Genomic DNA, 15,547 nt, shown 5'->3' with positions numbered 1-15,547 from the left:
TCCACTGAGTAAATATCTTTTTCTTTTTTTCTTCAGACAGAAGACATTGAAGAAATTGTGAGGAAGGCTCAGAACTTACCCAAGGTGAACAAGAAAAGGCAGCGAATCGTCGTCTTTACTCAGGGGAAGGACGGCACCGTGATGACCACAGGCGAGTCCAGCAAATGCCCATTCACACATTTACACATGTACACATTTACACGGTTACACATTTACACATTTACACGTTTACACTTTTACACGTTTACACATTTACACGGTTACATATTTACATATTGACATATTTACACGGTTACATATTTACATATGTACACGTTTACATATTTACATGGTTACATATTTACACGTTTACACGTTTACATGGTGACATGTTTACATGTTTACATATTTACATTCACTAAACCCATTTACTTACAAGCATGCAAACATGTGTACATTCAGTGACAAACATGTTTGCATTCACGGAGATACATTTACATATTTATAAGTATACAAATACACTGGCAAGTGAATACATTTACAGTTATACAAATACATTTATAGTCACATAAACACATCTGCATGCAAGCACATTTACATTAACGCAAACACATTTTTATACAGATTTACATGTGAAGGAATTTACATGCAAATTAAATTCGTACAAATGTACACACAAATTTATACTCTAAAATGCACATACAATCAATTCACATTTGTATGGGCAAATGTACATACAACATAAAACAAAACAGTTTTACTGTTTTAAAGACCTGTTTACAACCATACAAGCATCTTTTCATTTTCACTACCAGGATTCTGGGGCTTCATAACTCTGATTCTGATTAAAAAAAAATTCCCAAAGGGCCTTTTTAAAAAGACACACACACACAAAGCCCTCCACCCTTTCAGTTATTTACAGTAGTACTGATACTGATGCATCTGCTCTGTAAACATCTGTGGATTCGCCTCCAACAAGGTCATCTGAAGAATAGATTGCCGTTTTCTCTGGCATTTTCTCTCTCTCTCTCTCTCTCTCTCTCTCTCTCTCTCTCTCTCTCTCTTACTCTGTGTGAAATGAATTCACCCTTGGCAGTGACCTCCTATCTCTGAGATGCAGAATTTGAATCCGAGGGCTGTTGCAGTCAGAGACATTGCTATGGTAACTGAGTGGTAGGGGAGCATTCACAGGAGTTGATAAGTTTAAGTGAATGGTGGAGAAAGCGGCGCAGTTGTAGCTGATTAAGCCAGCAGGGTCTACAGTGGAGCGTGAGGAGGTGGGTGCGGGGTGTGTTGGGATAGAGGGAGAACACCTGCCTCACGCGCTCCCCTCACCCGTGGACAGGACGGCCATCCAGACCAGCCATGTCATTTCCTTACGTTCTATCTTTTTGTTCTATTGAATGTTACAGGACTGCAGACCGTGATTTTCCTTGGCTTCCGTTACTCTGGGCGTGTTGTTTCACATGCTTCTGTAAACTGCATTCGCTCACATCTCAGGATTAGAGAGATGTGAACTAGACCGGAAAGATCCGCAGTTTGAAGGGTCTCTGACCTTTCCTCAGCCAATCAACACTGCTTTCGGTTTATTAACGAGAGTTTGCATCTCAGAGAGCCTCTGCGCTCTTCATTATGAGCGGCTGGCGTGTTTCAGCTGCTCTGATGCTCTCAGGCGATGCTCACCTGCGATGCTCTGTCAACTCAGCCCAGTAACATCAGAAGACGACAGAGAGCCTAGCCTGGTGCGTGTTCCTATTAGCCTGGAGCCTTAATCCCATTTTAAATTCTGCCTTACGGGATTGGGGTTCTTGTGTGTGCTGCTAAACAGGGCCGTCGCAGAGCTCTGTCTTATACAATTTCCACAACATGTTACCACAGCAAAGCTGCAAAGCGGCTGTATCAGTTCCACTGTGCCGCCTTTATCGCTTCCACACGCTAATAGCATTAGTCCCTCTGGGCTGATAAGAGCGCTCAGGCGGTTGCTGCTCCGGTAAAGCCTCATCAGAGGCAAGTGCAACAAGACAGTTCTTCACTTCTGCAGCAGAAACACCGGGTCTCTCTTCTCGTGGAAATGATTCTGACTGACTTACAGCTGAACCGTTTGAGAAATTCTCTCTTAGCGGCGGATTCCGCTGTGCCGACGAACGACTGCCTTTACTGGTCACCCGAGGCCCTTTCTCCTGGAGCAGTGTGCTTTAGAGCATGGCCCCAGTGAAACCAGTGCCATGCGTCTGACAGCGACAGGGGGACGACAGCGCGACCAGTAAAGGAAACAGTGAACTTTATAAGCGTCTGCTAATGTCTGACGGCAAAATATTCACTCTCAGACTCCAGAATGGCACTGTGATGTCATCCCAGACGTAGCCATATGACAGAGAGTTAAAGAGTTGCTTGACATCCCAGACGCAGCCGTATGACAGAGAGTTAAAGAGTTGTTTGACATCCCAGACGCAGCCGTATGACAGAGAGTTAAAGAGTTGTTTGACATCCCAGACGCAGCCGTATGACAGAGAGTTAAAGAGTTGTTTGACATCCCAGACGCTGTGCCTAATCTCCTCTGTCCATCAGTCATTTGCTCTATCAGGCGACGCGATCGCTCTTTGGCCTCAGTGGATCACAATGAAGTCGTTTTAATAGAGATGAGGAGATTCTTCCTCTGACGATGTGTATATTCTGTGACTGTATGAGTCCTGTCTGTATTCTCTATCACAGCACAGACGCATATCGATGTTCATTCACTTACTGAAAAGTACCAGAGAAGGAGCATTTAACGAAACAGCTCTGGGACCAGACCGTGCCCTTAACACCACCTTACCTCAGCCACACGGCTCTCGTCCTGCTTTGATCCAAAAGCGATCGGGCGTGGTCTGGACGGAGGGTGGAGAACCTTCCTGGTGATGGCGCAGGGCGGAGTCAGAGGGTTTCTCACCTGCCCTGAGAAAACAGACAGAAAAATGAGCCAATCACGGCCATCGGTCTCAGACAGGTCCAGAGACACTGGTATCACACTCACAGTTTACTCTCACAGGTTACACTTACAATTTACATTTACAATTTAGCATTTGGCAGACACTTTTAGCCAAAGTGACTTACAATCAGTGCATCGGTCGGATTCCTAATACCTCATAAGCAGACATCACAATAAGACTGAGCGTCAATTTACTCCTTCGTATTGCGCCCCTGGAATTCTTTGACAAACATAGAAAGGAAAGGAGGTTAGGCATTGGGGGATAGGTGGGTTCTGAAGAGGTGGGTTTTCAGTTTCTTGCGGAAGATGGTAAAGGATTCCGCAGTCCTGACTGTATAAGGGAGGTCGTTCCACCACCAGAGAAGAGAAGAGGCGTGGTCGGGAGGAGCGGCTGCCGGGTTCCCGAAGTGAGGGGACCGTCAGCTGACCAGAGGTCGTAGAGCGGAGGGTTCTAGTAGGGGTATACGGAGTTATTAGGGACTGAAGGTATGATAGGGCGGAGCCTCTTGTTGCCTGGTAGGCCAGTACCAGTGTCTTGAATTGGATACGGGCAGCTACCGGAAGCCAGTGGAGCGCAGTAAGCAGTGGGGTGACATGAGAGTGCTTAGGGAGGTTGAATACCACGCGTGCAGCGGCGTTCTGCACGAGCTGGAGCGGCCTGATGGCGCAGGTCGGTAAGCCCGCCAGTAGGACGTTGCAGTAGTCCAGGCGGGAGATGACAAGCGCTTGGACCAGAAGCTGGGTCGCCTGTTGTGTGAGGAATGGGCGGATTCTCCTGATATTGTATACGGAGAATCTGCAGGATCGAGTGACTGCCGCGATGTGACCGGAGTAGGTCAGCTGGTTGTCGAGGGTTACGCCTAGGTTTCTGGCTGCTGTGGTGGGGAACACCACAGGTCCCTCGATGGTGATTGCAGTGTCGATCGTAGGGGAGTTCTTTGCAGGAAAGAACAGAAGCTCAGTTTTCTCCAGGTTGAGTTTGAGGTGGTTAGCAGAGGCAATGTCAGCTAAGCAGGCTGCAATGCGAGGCTGAACCTGAGAGTCAGAGGGGGGGAAGGAGAAGAACAGCTGTGTATCATCAGCGTAGCAGTGGTAAGAGAGACCATGGGCGGAGAAAACTTGACCGAGTGATCTGGTGTAGAGAGAGAAGAGGAGTGGACCAAGTACCGAACCTTGTGGGACTCCCGTGTGAAAAGGGCGGGGGGAGGAGACTGATTCCCTCCAAGAGACCTGGTAGGAACGGTCAGTCAGGTAGGACTTGAACCATGTGAGTGCAGAACCCGCGAAGCCCAGCCTAGCAAGGGATGAGAGGAGAATCTGGTGGTTGACCGTGTCGAATGCCGCGGAGAGGTCTAGGAGTATGAGGACAGAGCTGAGAGACTTCGCTCTGGCCAAGTGGTGCTCCTCCGAGACAGCAAGGAGGGCCGTCTCGGTGGAGTGGCCGGCTTGTACATGTACAAAGAGCACTGGCCTCTCTACACCAGGAGAGTAAAGGCTTTTTCTCTTCAGTCTGTTGTTTAATGGGAGACTCAGGAAATGAGCTTTATCTTGGCTTCACACCAGCAAGAGAAACCTCAAATAGAAGTCAACTGTCAGTTTTTGCTTCATAAAGCCACACTATTGACACTGCTTCTTTTTTTCTCCACTCCTTTTATGCAATCACAATACCCCTTTCCTGCCAGAGTTAACGTCAAATATCGCTTGTTATTGTATCAGATTTGTTGTTCATTAAACTTTGTTTTGTCAGCATGTGGTCCTGCTCTCACCAGCCAACATGCTGTTCTTTCTGTTTTGGTGGATGGAGAGAGAATTTCTTTATCTGTGTCTGTGGGTTTTCTTTTTTAAAAAATGTCTCAGAATTTTTAGATTTATATGCTAATAATGAACTACCCAGAAAAGCAGTTTGGTTCAGTCTCTGTTTCCCCGTGTCTCTGTTTCCCCGTGTCTCTGTTTCCCTGTGTCTCTGTTTCCCTGTGTCCTTGGACATCCTCAGCAAAGGATATTATGCCCTCCTCTCTCTCTCTCTCTCTCTCTCTCTCTCTCTCTCACACACACACACACACTCACACAGAAAGAGAGAGAGGGAGGGAGAGAGCTATTGTGTGTCAGCTTAGTTTATTTTAGTAAGATTTTAAGTGGTGTTTTTCGTGCCATTAGCTTAGCTAAAGCAGAGATGGTAAAACAGTCAAAACAGTCACCGTTAGACATTTAAGATAAGTATGAAATAAAATGTGTCTCATGTCTGAACCATGTAGGATTTATAGCGAAATAGAGCTCTAATAATGAGCAGAGCTTTTCTCTGCCTGTGAGCAGTGACAGGAGCAGTGAGGGAGATTGTGTCTGTGAGCAGTGACAGGGGCAGTGAGGGAGATCGTGTCTGTGAGCAGTGACAGGGGCAGTGAGGGAGATCGTGTCTGTGAGCAGTGACAGGGGCAGTGAGGGAGATCGTGTCTGTGAGCAGTGACAGGGGCAGTGAGGGAGATCGTGTCTGTGAGCAGTGACAGGGGCAGTGAGGGAGATCATGTCTGTGAGCAGTGACAGGGGCAGTGAGGGAGATCGTGTCTGTGAGCAGTGACAGGGGCAGTGAGGGAGATCATGTCTGTGAGCAGTGACAGGGGCAGTGAGGGAGATCGTGTCTGTGAGCAGTGACAGGGGCAGTGAGGGAGATCGTGTCTGTGAGCAGTGACAGGGGCAGTGAGGGAGATCATGTCTGTGAGCAGTGACAGGGGCAGTGAGGGAGATCGTGTCTGTGAGCCGTGACAGGGGCAGTGAGGGAGATCGTGTCTGTGAGCAGTGACAGGGGCAGTGAGGGAGATCGTGTCTGTGAGCAGTGACAGGGGCAGTGAGGGAGATCGTGTCTGTGAGCAGTGACAGGGGCAGTGAGGGAGATCGTGTCTGTATGTGTCCAGTTGGTTTTGAGACAAATGGAGACGTCCATATTCCTGTATTGACTGTGACATCACCACCTCTCCCCCTGGACTAATTAGCATGGCAGTGAGGCAGGAGGCTCTAATCAATGGACACACTTTCAGAAGGCCAGGACTACTTCTGAGAGCGTGCTCAGTGGTGGCGGTGGTCGGTGGATTCTTTGTGCGCGTGGTATGTGGTCTCTCCTCCCGTCTGCGTCATGCGGCTGTTTATTGAATGCTAAATGCGTTTGTTATGGTGAAGATCCTGTGAGTCACTGGAGCGTTGAGATAGTGGATCAGAGAGACGGAAGTGGAGCAGGCTGAGTCTCCTCCGTTTGTTTGCCAAGAGGAGCAATGCTTCTGTTTACCCCTCAGAGCCTTTCTTTGGCTGGAGAGCAGATGAGGAGTGGATTTGGGAAGAATAATTCTCTCTCTCTCTCCCTCTCTCTCTCTCTCTCTCTCTCTCTCTCTCTCTCTCTCTCTCTCTCTCTCTCGCTCCGCTGCACAGTCCTCTGAGATGCACCAGGCCTGGACTCTCTGTTGCTGATTGGGCATGAGTCATGGCTCATTGTGTGGGGATAACTTGTCATTTGGTGGTGCTGATTTTTTTTATATTGAAAGCATTAAACATCTCTGCTCAGCTGAATAACTGAATCATTTTTCATAAGCCTCATCTTAAAATCCCGAAGCTTTGTTCTGCAGTTGTTGGGGATACGTGATGGTAAAATTCATAAGAATATGAGTCATTTGACAGAGAGCTTGTATTGTGCTTACCCCAGAGCAGTGAATGTTTTATCACATTATATGGTACATAACGGTGGATAATAAGGAGCTTGATTGGTGTTGTAAAGGTTATGACGGCCATATCTGCTGTGCACAGTCTATTCTTGGAGGTGAATGGAGCTGGCTGTCCGTGTTTCGTCACTGGTTTATTTTTAGACGGTCCAGCCCGTCTTTTGTAGCACAGCGTCACGGGGAACTCTCGGTTCCTCCTCGTTACCGTGGAGCCACCTCTACCAGATACCGACCGCTGAGGGCCACACCGTGCTCCTAAGCCAAGCTCCAGGAACAAATGGCTTTTTGAGAGCTATTAATAACAACAGGACCGGCGAATAGGTGGGATTGTGTTGACTTTTTCCACTCCTGGATTAAACCACTGTAGGGAAAACATTTTCACTTTTGCATGGGCTTGTAAAGCGAGAAATGGTAAAACCACAGAAGCTGTGGAAGTCCCTCTGAAACGGCCTTAAATGATGTTTATAGGACAGGCCACAAGCCAGTAAAAACAAAGAAAGGTTTTGGCAGCAGCATGTTTAATGGTCGTGCCTTTTAAAAACGTCCTGCCAGTGCACCCTTTTTGTTCAGTATTAATGTGATGCCAGTCTCCAGTCTCTGACTAACCAGTGCCGCATGTGCACGGCCAAGCTCAACACTCTGTGAGTTTTCCTGTTTGAATGAATTAACGGACAGTGTGCAGGGATGTCCGCAGAGGCAGACAGGAGGATGAGACAGTGACTGATGTTTTTATTACAATGTTTTTTATTATAATGTTGTTGTTTTTTTTCAGGGTGGGGGGGGGTGTTGTCTTCATATTTAAGTTACTCTGCCATGAATTTAAGAAATTACTCACATTAACATGGAGCCATCCCAAATACTCTTAACTGAGAAACCATTTCATCTTTACAATATCATTTCCATAACTATTTCATCTTTACAGTATCATTTCCATAACCATTTCATCTTTACAGTACAAGTCAGTTCACCTCCCTCGTGGCAGTAAACTGTTCTTCCTCATCTTAAAAGGACCCAAACAGGAATCAGAATCAGCCTTATTCCCTATGTACATTACCGTACACCAAGAATGTATGGTGTTTTTTTACGTTGGCCATGAGAACATAAAAACAGTAAACGAATTGTGCTTCACAGATCTAGCAGTGAACATGTGACAGCCAGCCTCTGCTGTTGTGACCCACTCTCTGTTTTCACATGTTTGATGAAGATCTTCCTATCTGGTCATCTTCAGCTAGCACTTTCAGCTCTGTTGGCAGTCTGTGAGCACGTGGTCCAGCGGTCACAGAAAGATGCAGAGTAACCAGACGAACTGGAAGCACAAGGCCTTGTGTTAACTCGGGAAGTCAGCTCTCTCAACTGCCATGAGCTCCTTCTTCACACTCTCCTTAGTCTCTTTACCTCAGGGCCCATCTGTGGGTGGCAGAGAGTACCATCCTCCAGTGCATTTCCCTGGCTCCTCTTGTACTGTTGGAATGTGGTCATTTCTGATGTAGAAGTGGACCTCTGTAACAGTACCCTTGACCAGTGAACAGCTGCACCTTTGGTTAGGTGTTGCTCTCAAATGTGCTCAACTAGTTTGGCCTGACGGTTCAGTGTTGTTTAAGAAGCTGTGACTGGCTGCGTGGGGTTTGTGAGGTCATCCATGAAGGCTGTAGATGGAGGTAGGATAGTCCCTCCCTCCAATTCTTCACTGTCAGCACAGGCCATAGACACTCTCAGTATCAGCTCCATTATGAGAACGAACAACAGAGGAGAGATGACTCCGCCCATTACCGGGTCCACCTCCACTGGCTGCCGGGCTGTGACATATTCTTTTGTAGAGAACATGTAACCAGACTTGAAATGCTTCATTAGCAAAGACATCATCTTGCCCAGAACATAGAAGACGTCCAAGGCCGTGGTGACCAGTCTATGCGGCACCAGCACGTGGGCGTTTTTTTACAGAGCAATTCCCATAACACGGATGTTAGACTTCTGGCTTTTAGCAGACTGTATCACGCCCCAGATCATTTGGACATATTTGACGCATCCAGGAAGTCCAGAAATTCCTGTTTTTTGCACAAATGCATCAGTGTGCACATTAGCCATTGTAATACCAGTGTAGTGTTTCCATCTCTGGATCTTAATTGATAGACTACATAAACAGTTCTGTGGAGGAATAACACTCTCTTGAGGCAGTTAGTCATCTGAACACAGAGTCGTTTTTTGTTTCCATTCAAAAGCATTTGCCTCACGTTTCCTTTCCTTCCATCTCCTGCCCTTGTCTGACTGAGAGCTCAGCATGGCGCCCAACAGCCTGAGACACCCTGGCCCTCTCAGAGAGAGAGAGACAACACTGGGCCCTATCAGAGAGAGAGACAACACTGGGCCCTCTCAGAGAGAGAGAGACAACACTGGGCCCTATCAGAGAGAGAGACAACACTGGGCCCTATCAGAGAGAGAGAGACAACACTGGGCCCTATCAGAGAGAGAGAGACAACACTGGGCCCTATCAGAGAGAGAGAGACAACACTGGGCCTTATCAGAGAGAGAGACAACACTGGGCCCTATCAGAGAGAGAGACAACACTGGGCCCTATCAGAGAGAGAGACAACACTGGGCCCTATCAGAGAGAGAGAGACAACACTGGGCCCTCTCAAAGAGAGAGAGACAACACTGGGCCCTATCAGAGAGAGAGAGACAACACTGGGCCCTCTCAGAGAGAGAGAGACAACACTGGGCCCTATCAGAGAGAGAGAGACAACACTGGGCCCTATCAGAGAGAGAGACAACACTGGGCCCTATCAGAGAGAGAGAGACAACACTGGGCCCTATCAGAGAGAGAGAGACAACACTGGGCCCAATCAGAGAGAGAGAGACAACACTGGGCCCTATCAGAGAGAGAGAGACAACACTGGGCCCTATCAGAGAGAGAGAGACAACACTGGGCCCAATCAGAGAGAGAGAGACAACACTGGGCCCTATCAGAGAGAGAGAGACAACACTGGGCCCTCTCAGAGAGAGAGAGACAACACTGGGCCCAATCAGAGAGAGAGACAACACTGGGCCCTGTTGGAGAGAGAGACAACACTGGGCCCTGTTGGAGAGACAACACTGGGCCCTATCAGAGAGAAAGAGACAGTGCTTGTCTATTACAGAGAGAGATAAACAGTGCTTGTCTATATCAGAGAGAGAGAGAGACAGTGCTTGTCTACGTCAGAGAGAGAGAGAGAGAGAGAGACAGTGCTTGTCATTGTCAGAGAGAGATAGCAAGACAGTGCTTGTCTGTGCCTCTGAGAGGGAGACAGTTGTGGGCTATGACAGTGCAATGGTGGACAGTGCAGTGTGAGACAGTGCTTGTCTGTGCCTGTGAGAGGGAGACAGTTATGGGCTATGACAGTGCAGCGGTAGACAGTGCAGTGTTAGACAGTGCAAACTGCCCTTGCGTTTAGCCCCTCTCATTTCGCCTGCTTGACATTATCATATGAATTGATGCAGCTTGTTGGGGACATTGTGAGGTTATGGGAACCACCTAACACACCATGCACCATTAAACCTCTATACAGGCCACACAAACACACCACAGCCCTGTTTGCCTACCAAGAGTGAAGAGCATAGGTTGGTCACTCTTTCACTGTCTTTACCCTGGACCTGGAGGATTGTGGTTACGCTCAGACTCTTCTGGAATTTCGCGCTTTACGTTTAAATCTCAGTTTCAGTTCTTTTTTTTTCCTTCCATTAAGCAGAACAATACCACTCTGTCTACTTATATACATTTCATAGAGTTATAAAACACTGTGTGTGTCTGGTGTGAGAGAGTGTTTGTGTACTGGTGAAGAGGAGGGCTAGAGGCTGACCACTGGGAGGGACCTGATGTTTTGTTCAGATGAATTGGGAACATTTCACGTCTGAACTGGTGAGTCAGTCCTGCACGGCCATCTGGACCCGTCCTGGCATGTCTCCACAATCTGAATCCGGGCCAGCAGGCTCTCAGACGGCTCCAGTACCTGCCGCTAAAGGAGTCCTCCTCAGCCTGGCCAGCTGCATTCTCGGATTTTTAAAGCTTTGTCACAGAGAAGTGGCAGTACCTTACGTGAGACTGTGTGAACAGTCATAGCTTGATTTTCGTTTCTGGTGTCAGTTTCCTCCACACTCGCTATGACCAGGTTTTTTTCTGTCACGTACAGATTTGCTTCTGAGTCATAAGAGGATATAGAATCAGGTCAGACTGACAACTGGAGAAAAAAAGACCAATGATTCAAACACACACCAAAGGTTCAAACACACACCGAAGATTCAAACATAACACCAAAGGTTCAAACACACACCAACGATTCAAACAGAACACCAAAGGTTCAAACGTAACACCAAAGGTTCAAACACACACCAAAGGTTCAAACACACACCAAATGTTCACTTTAGACAGACCTGAGGTTCACTTTAGACAGACCTGTGTGTCTGGTCAGTCTTTTTTTCTCCCTGAAGACCTTATGGAAGTCAGCAGCAGAACACCCTCATCTCTCTCAGACTCTTAGTAATAAATGCCATCAGCCCCCCACCCCCAGACGGAATATGTAAAGAGTATATTACATCTGTAGTTCTGGTGAGGGAGGTTCACATATTATAATAGCAACCCAATTATTTTAATCTTTAATTGTAAAAATAATGAGTTATAATCATAAGTTAGCACTTAATTAATTCACATGTAAGATTCTCCAGTTAATCGTGTGAAGAGGAAGGCGGGTTAACATGCTCCGTCAGCTGCGTTAATGAAGCAAAGTCCTTCTGCTGCTAATTAGCTGATTCTAAAAGGATCTGCTTTTTGTGTAATTAATTATCAAAGACACAATCGACTGGCTCGTTTAGGGAGAAAGGGCTCTTAGAGACTCAGCGGTCGCCTTTCTGCCTTTTATCCTTCATGTGGGTGATGTCATTAGATTTGTTTACAGTCTTTGCCTGGTGGTTTCCTCTCACATTTTTACACATAAAGTGGTGATCTTTGACCCCAAACAGGAATAATTAGCAGGTGTGTCTTGAAAAAGTACAATCAGTTACCTTTTATGAGAAAGATGGCATGGATTTAATGTTGATTTTGACTTTAATGGTTTATTATCATCCATTTCCATCCAAAAGAGACTAGTCTGCTCATCACTAGTCTGCTGGTCCCTAGTCTGCTCGTAGCAATCATAGTTTTGTGTGTGCGTGCGTGCGCACTGTGTTGCTTTTAGAAAGTTGTTTTTGTCTAATGCTTCATACGGACAGGCATCTGAGGAGGAGTATGTGGAACTGAGGGTTGTTGAGGATGAAGGTTTTTTGGGGGGGGGGGGACAGATGCTCATGCCAGAATGACAGCATCTGTAAGAGCAGGGCAGACTTCACATTTTAAATACGGCCTTAGAGAAAACATCCATTTCAATATAAATCTACTGCTGAAAAGAAACCTCCGTCTCTTTCTGAGTACAAGGTCTTTTAGTGAAGTTCTAACTGACTGAGGCCTCGTCAGACGACCACTCTCTGCTTTGTCATGTGATCATTCTGTGATTTTTTCCTCTCTTTTGGTCGTGTCCCTCACACACACCCCTTTCATCTCCATTCTCTCCACTTCGTTTGTTGCAGCTGATGTTAGTCACTTACAGGGAGTCCAAGCTGAAATCTGATAGAGTTTGACAGACATGCGTATGTTTCTCATTTGTCTGGGTTTTTGGAAAATGAAAAATGCTGACGCCTTGAAATAATAGTAAAAATTTGGAAGGTTTTTTCCTGTCACCAGCTGGTGAACCCCCTCTGATAAGATATTGATTTAGAGAAGTTGAGGGAAAATGCATCAGAACCAAAAAACAAAAGATTCTCTGAATATTCGCCGGGAACGTGTCTAGTGTTGGGGGGTGTGTGTTGTTTCAGAACTTTGACTGTAAGCTTTGTGTTGTAGGTGGCAAGGTGGAGACATTCCCTGTGGTGAAGATTGACCAGAGTGAGATTGTGGACACTAATGGAGCCGGGGACGCCTTTGTTGGAGGTACAGTACTCTCTCAGAACATAGCACTGATGTTAACCGTTCACTGTTACGACTGACGAAAATCCCTCCCTACAGCGGACATTTAGTAAGTTACACGTGTGTTTAACTAACCTGAATCTAAAGGGAGAATCCTGTGGCCTCTGTGGTTTCCGCCCTGAGGTGTGTGTTTGAAAGTGCAGTCTAAATAAAGCTAGCTCAGGTATTTATTGGTCAGGCAGGCGTGTGTTTGTGAAAGGCCTGGGTTTATTGACTCCATGATGATGACCATGCAGATGAATGGGGTTTGTGTGTGTTCACAGAGAGTGCTCTTCCCCTTGTTACACACTTTAAATGCAGCTCCACAGCACAGACAGGAGACATGGGGGGGGGGGGGGGGGGGGTTACAGCACAGACAGGAGACATGGGGGGGGGGGGTTTACAGCACCGACAGGAGACATGGGGGGGGGGGGGTGTCTACAGCACAGACAGAAGACCTCGGGCGGGGGGGGGGGGGGGGGGGGCATTTTTATGACGGATTGACTGGAAGTTTGGAGTGTCAAAAACTTTATTCTCTGACCGCGCGAAGCAAAGAACTTCACACTCCAGCAGCTTTTTCTAAAACCCTGTGCAGGCATCTGCTTCAGTGTGAGTAGAGAAGTTACCTGTCAAATGTGTGTTGCATGACACCCAAAAACAGAAATACTGATGTTAATGATGCTGCTTGACCAGACCCCACAGGTCTCCTGCAGTTCACCTTTACACAAGCCCTTTATCAGCAGGCATTCTCCCATCCTCTTCGCTTTTGGAGGACAACAAGCCTGATTGGCTCACATGTCTTCCTGTAGCTCTTCCAGGACAAACCTCATTGGTTCCCGCGTCTCCCTGTAGCTCTTCCAGGACAAACCAGACACTAATAGAGCTGTGAGCTTGTATGTTCAAACATCATATTGATTTTTTTTAAACTCCTTTATCCGTTCCAACAAGAAGTAGGAGGCCAGCGCTGGGTGGTGTTGGAAAATGAATTTGCCAGCTGGAGTAGTGCTGCTGCAGGCGGAGGCGGGGTGGGGGGGGCTGTACGGGAGGATTTCTGTACGGCACATCTCTAAGGGCGTGCTCCTCTCAAACATTTCTCCTCTGATTTCTTTCTTTTTCTCTCAGAGAGGGAAAAGTACATGCAGTAAAATCAATAACAGATCACAGTTGTGTTTGGATGTTTGTGCTCTTCTATATGTGAGTCTGATCACGCCTTGGTGTGGATGTCTGCATTTTTGCTCATCTGACTGGGAGTGCGTGTGCGTGTGCGTGTGTGTGTGTGTACATGCATGTGGTCATATGTGTTTGTAAAGTATGTCAGTGATACTGTATGAACACACTTGTTTTCTGTGTGAGTTAAGGTTGCAATTAAAAGAACTGTTTTCAGGTTCTGTCCACAAAACCAGTCCTGACTTTGTTCCCTTCTCTCTCCGTCTCTCTGTCTGTGTGTCTGTCCCTCTGTCTGTCTGTGTCCAGGGTTCCTGTCTCAGCTGGTGCAGGACAGGCCCCTGGAGCAGTGTATTCGTGCTGGTCACTACGCTGCCAACGTCATCATTCGCAGAGTGGGTTGCACATTCCCTGAGAAGCCTGACTTTCACTAAGAGAGAAGAACCAGCTGAGTGTTCTCCGGGACTGATGCCTTCCTTCTGCTTATAACTGACTTTTTTAATCTTCCTTTGTTCCTGTTTCTTCCATTCACTGCCTGTATTCAGACCTCTGTGCCTCGTCCAGCAGTCCCGCGCCACCAGAGAAGGCAAGAAAGACATTTAATTAAACAAACGTGTGTTTACAAAAACATGAGCCCTGTTGTCTTAGACAGCTGACGACTCAGACAAATGATTTGTCACTATGGCTTTTGTCCTGTCTAATTAAAACTGATGCCTAAGCCAGATGTGTTCATTTTAGCAGTGTTTGTCCGGATAAGGTATTTGGTTGGGAACCACAAAAAGGGCTTGAATGCAGGAGAGCTGATGCAGCTGGTGAACGTGAGGGAATCAGACACTGAGTTAAATAACTGTATTTTATTTTTAAACCTGCAGTACCTCAGTCATTGATATTGCATTGAATAATGTCAACATGCAAAATAAACTTCAGAAGTATTATGAAGGCCAGTCCTGCTGTAAGAAACCAAACTACTAGCTAACACGCACACTTTCAAATGTACACACGTGGATTTGCATGTGGAGGGGGAGCCTGTATGTGTGAAATCTGAACCCGCCTGCATGTGGAGGTTTTTTCCCTTGTCCAGTGTCTGTCAAAAGTGAAAAAATTAAAGTACACAACTTTACCACCTCATTGTCTTTTGTCATTTCTGTGAGTTCATGAAAATCCATTCGTTGTCAGTGAACTGTTGCTTAGTTCAGGTAAATATGGTTAGGTGTTGTCTTTTGTACTGATTAGGTGCAATGAGGAAACAGAACAACTCCTAGTTTATCTGATTAACATTCTGTACTGAGCTGTAGTTAAAGGCTGGCTGTCAGAGGTCACCTTCAGGATCAGTTTCTCTCTCTGTGAGGAGGACAGTGGTGACTGCTATACATTGTCATCAGCAGAGAAAAATAAAATAATCTAAGTTAAAGTATCAAACAACAGACATCTTTTTTTTTTCTCCAGTTTTCAGTGAACAGTTTTCATCACTATAACTGTAGACATTTTTGATGAAAATGATCCTGTGGCCACGCAGTTTGAGGTCAGTACTCTCAGTGCATCTCAGGTGTGTTTTTTCCCTGGTGTAGTTTGATTAAAGCTCTATTCTGTCCCATAAATTAAAACCTCAAATTATCCTACATTTATGGATCATTAAGTCAATACAAGTTTGATCTCTTTTCGGGGGGAAAACACCAAGGTAATTTGTACAATTACCCCTTGTACGGTTTAAAATGGGTATCGCAT

General features: G+C 46.5%; 1 protein-coding gene across 4 annotated transcripts in view; it reads left to right on the top strand.

Annotated features, from left to right (window-relative positions):
• Positions 1-14,947, top strand: part of adka (adenosine kinase a) — a 125,683-nt gene extending 110,736 nt beyond the window's left edge. For 3 of the 4 annotated variants that reach the window (XM_030771606.1, XM_030771603.1, XM_030771605.1), the window contains 3 exons: positions 37-151; positions 12,557-12,643; positions 14,132-14,947. In XM_030771606.1, coding sequence (XP_030627466.1) covers positions 37-151; positions 12,557-12,643; positions 14,132-14,256 — 327 coding nt within the window. In that variant the 3' untranslated portion in view covers positions 14,257-14,947. Of the gene's footprint in view, positions 1-36; positions 156-7,791; positions 7,799-12,556; positions 12,644-14,131 lie in introns of all 4 variants that reach the window. The other variant, XM_030771604.1, reaches the window with a different exon arrangement.
• Positions 14,948-15,547: the final 600 nt, after the last annotated feature.

This window comes from Chanos chanos, chromosome 4 (assembly GCF_902362185.1).
Source record: "Chanos chanos chromosome 4, fChaCha1.1, whole genome shotgun sequence".
NCBI classification, from domain to species: domain Eukaryota; kingdom Metazoa; phylum Chordata; class Actinopteri; order Gonorynchiformes; family Chanidae; genus Chanos; species Chanos chanos.
Note: the sequence above shows the minus strand (reverse complement) of the source record. Positions and strands in the feature narration are given on the sequence as shown.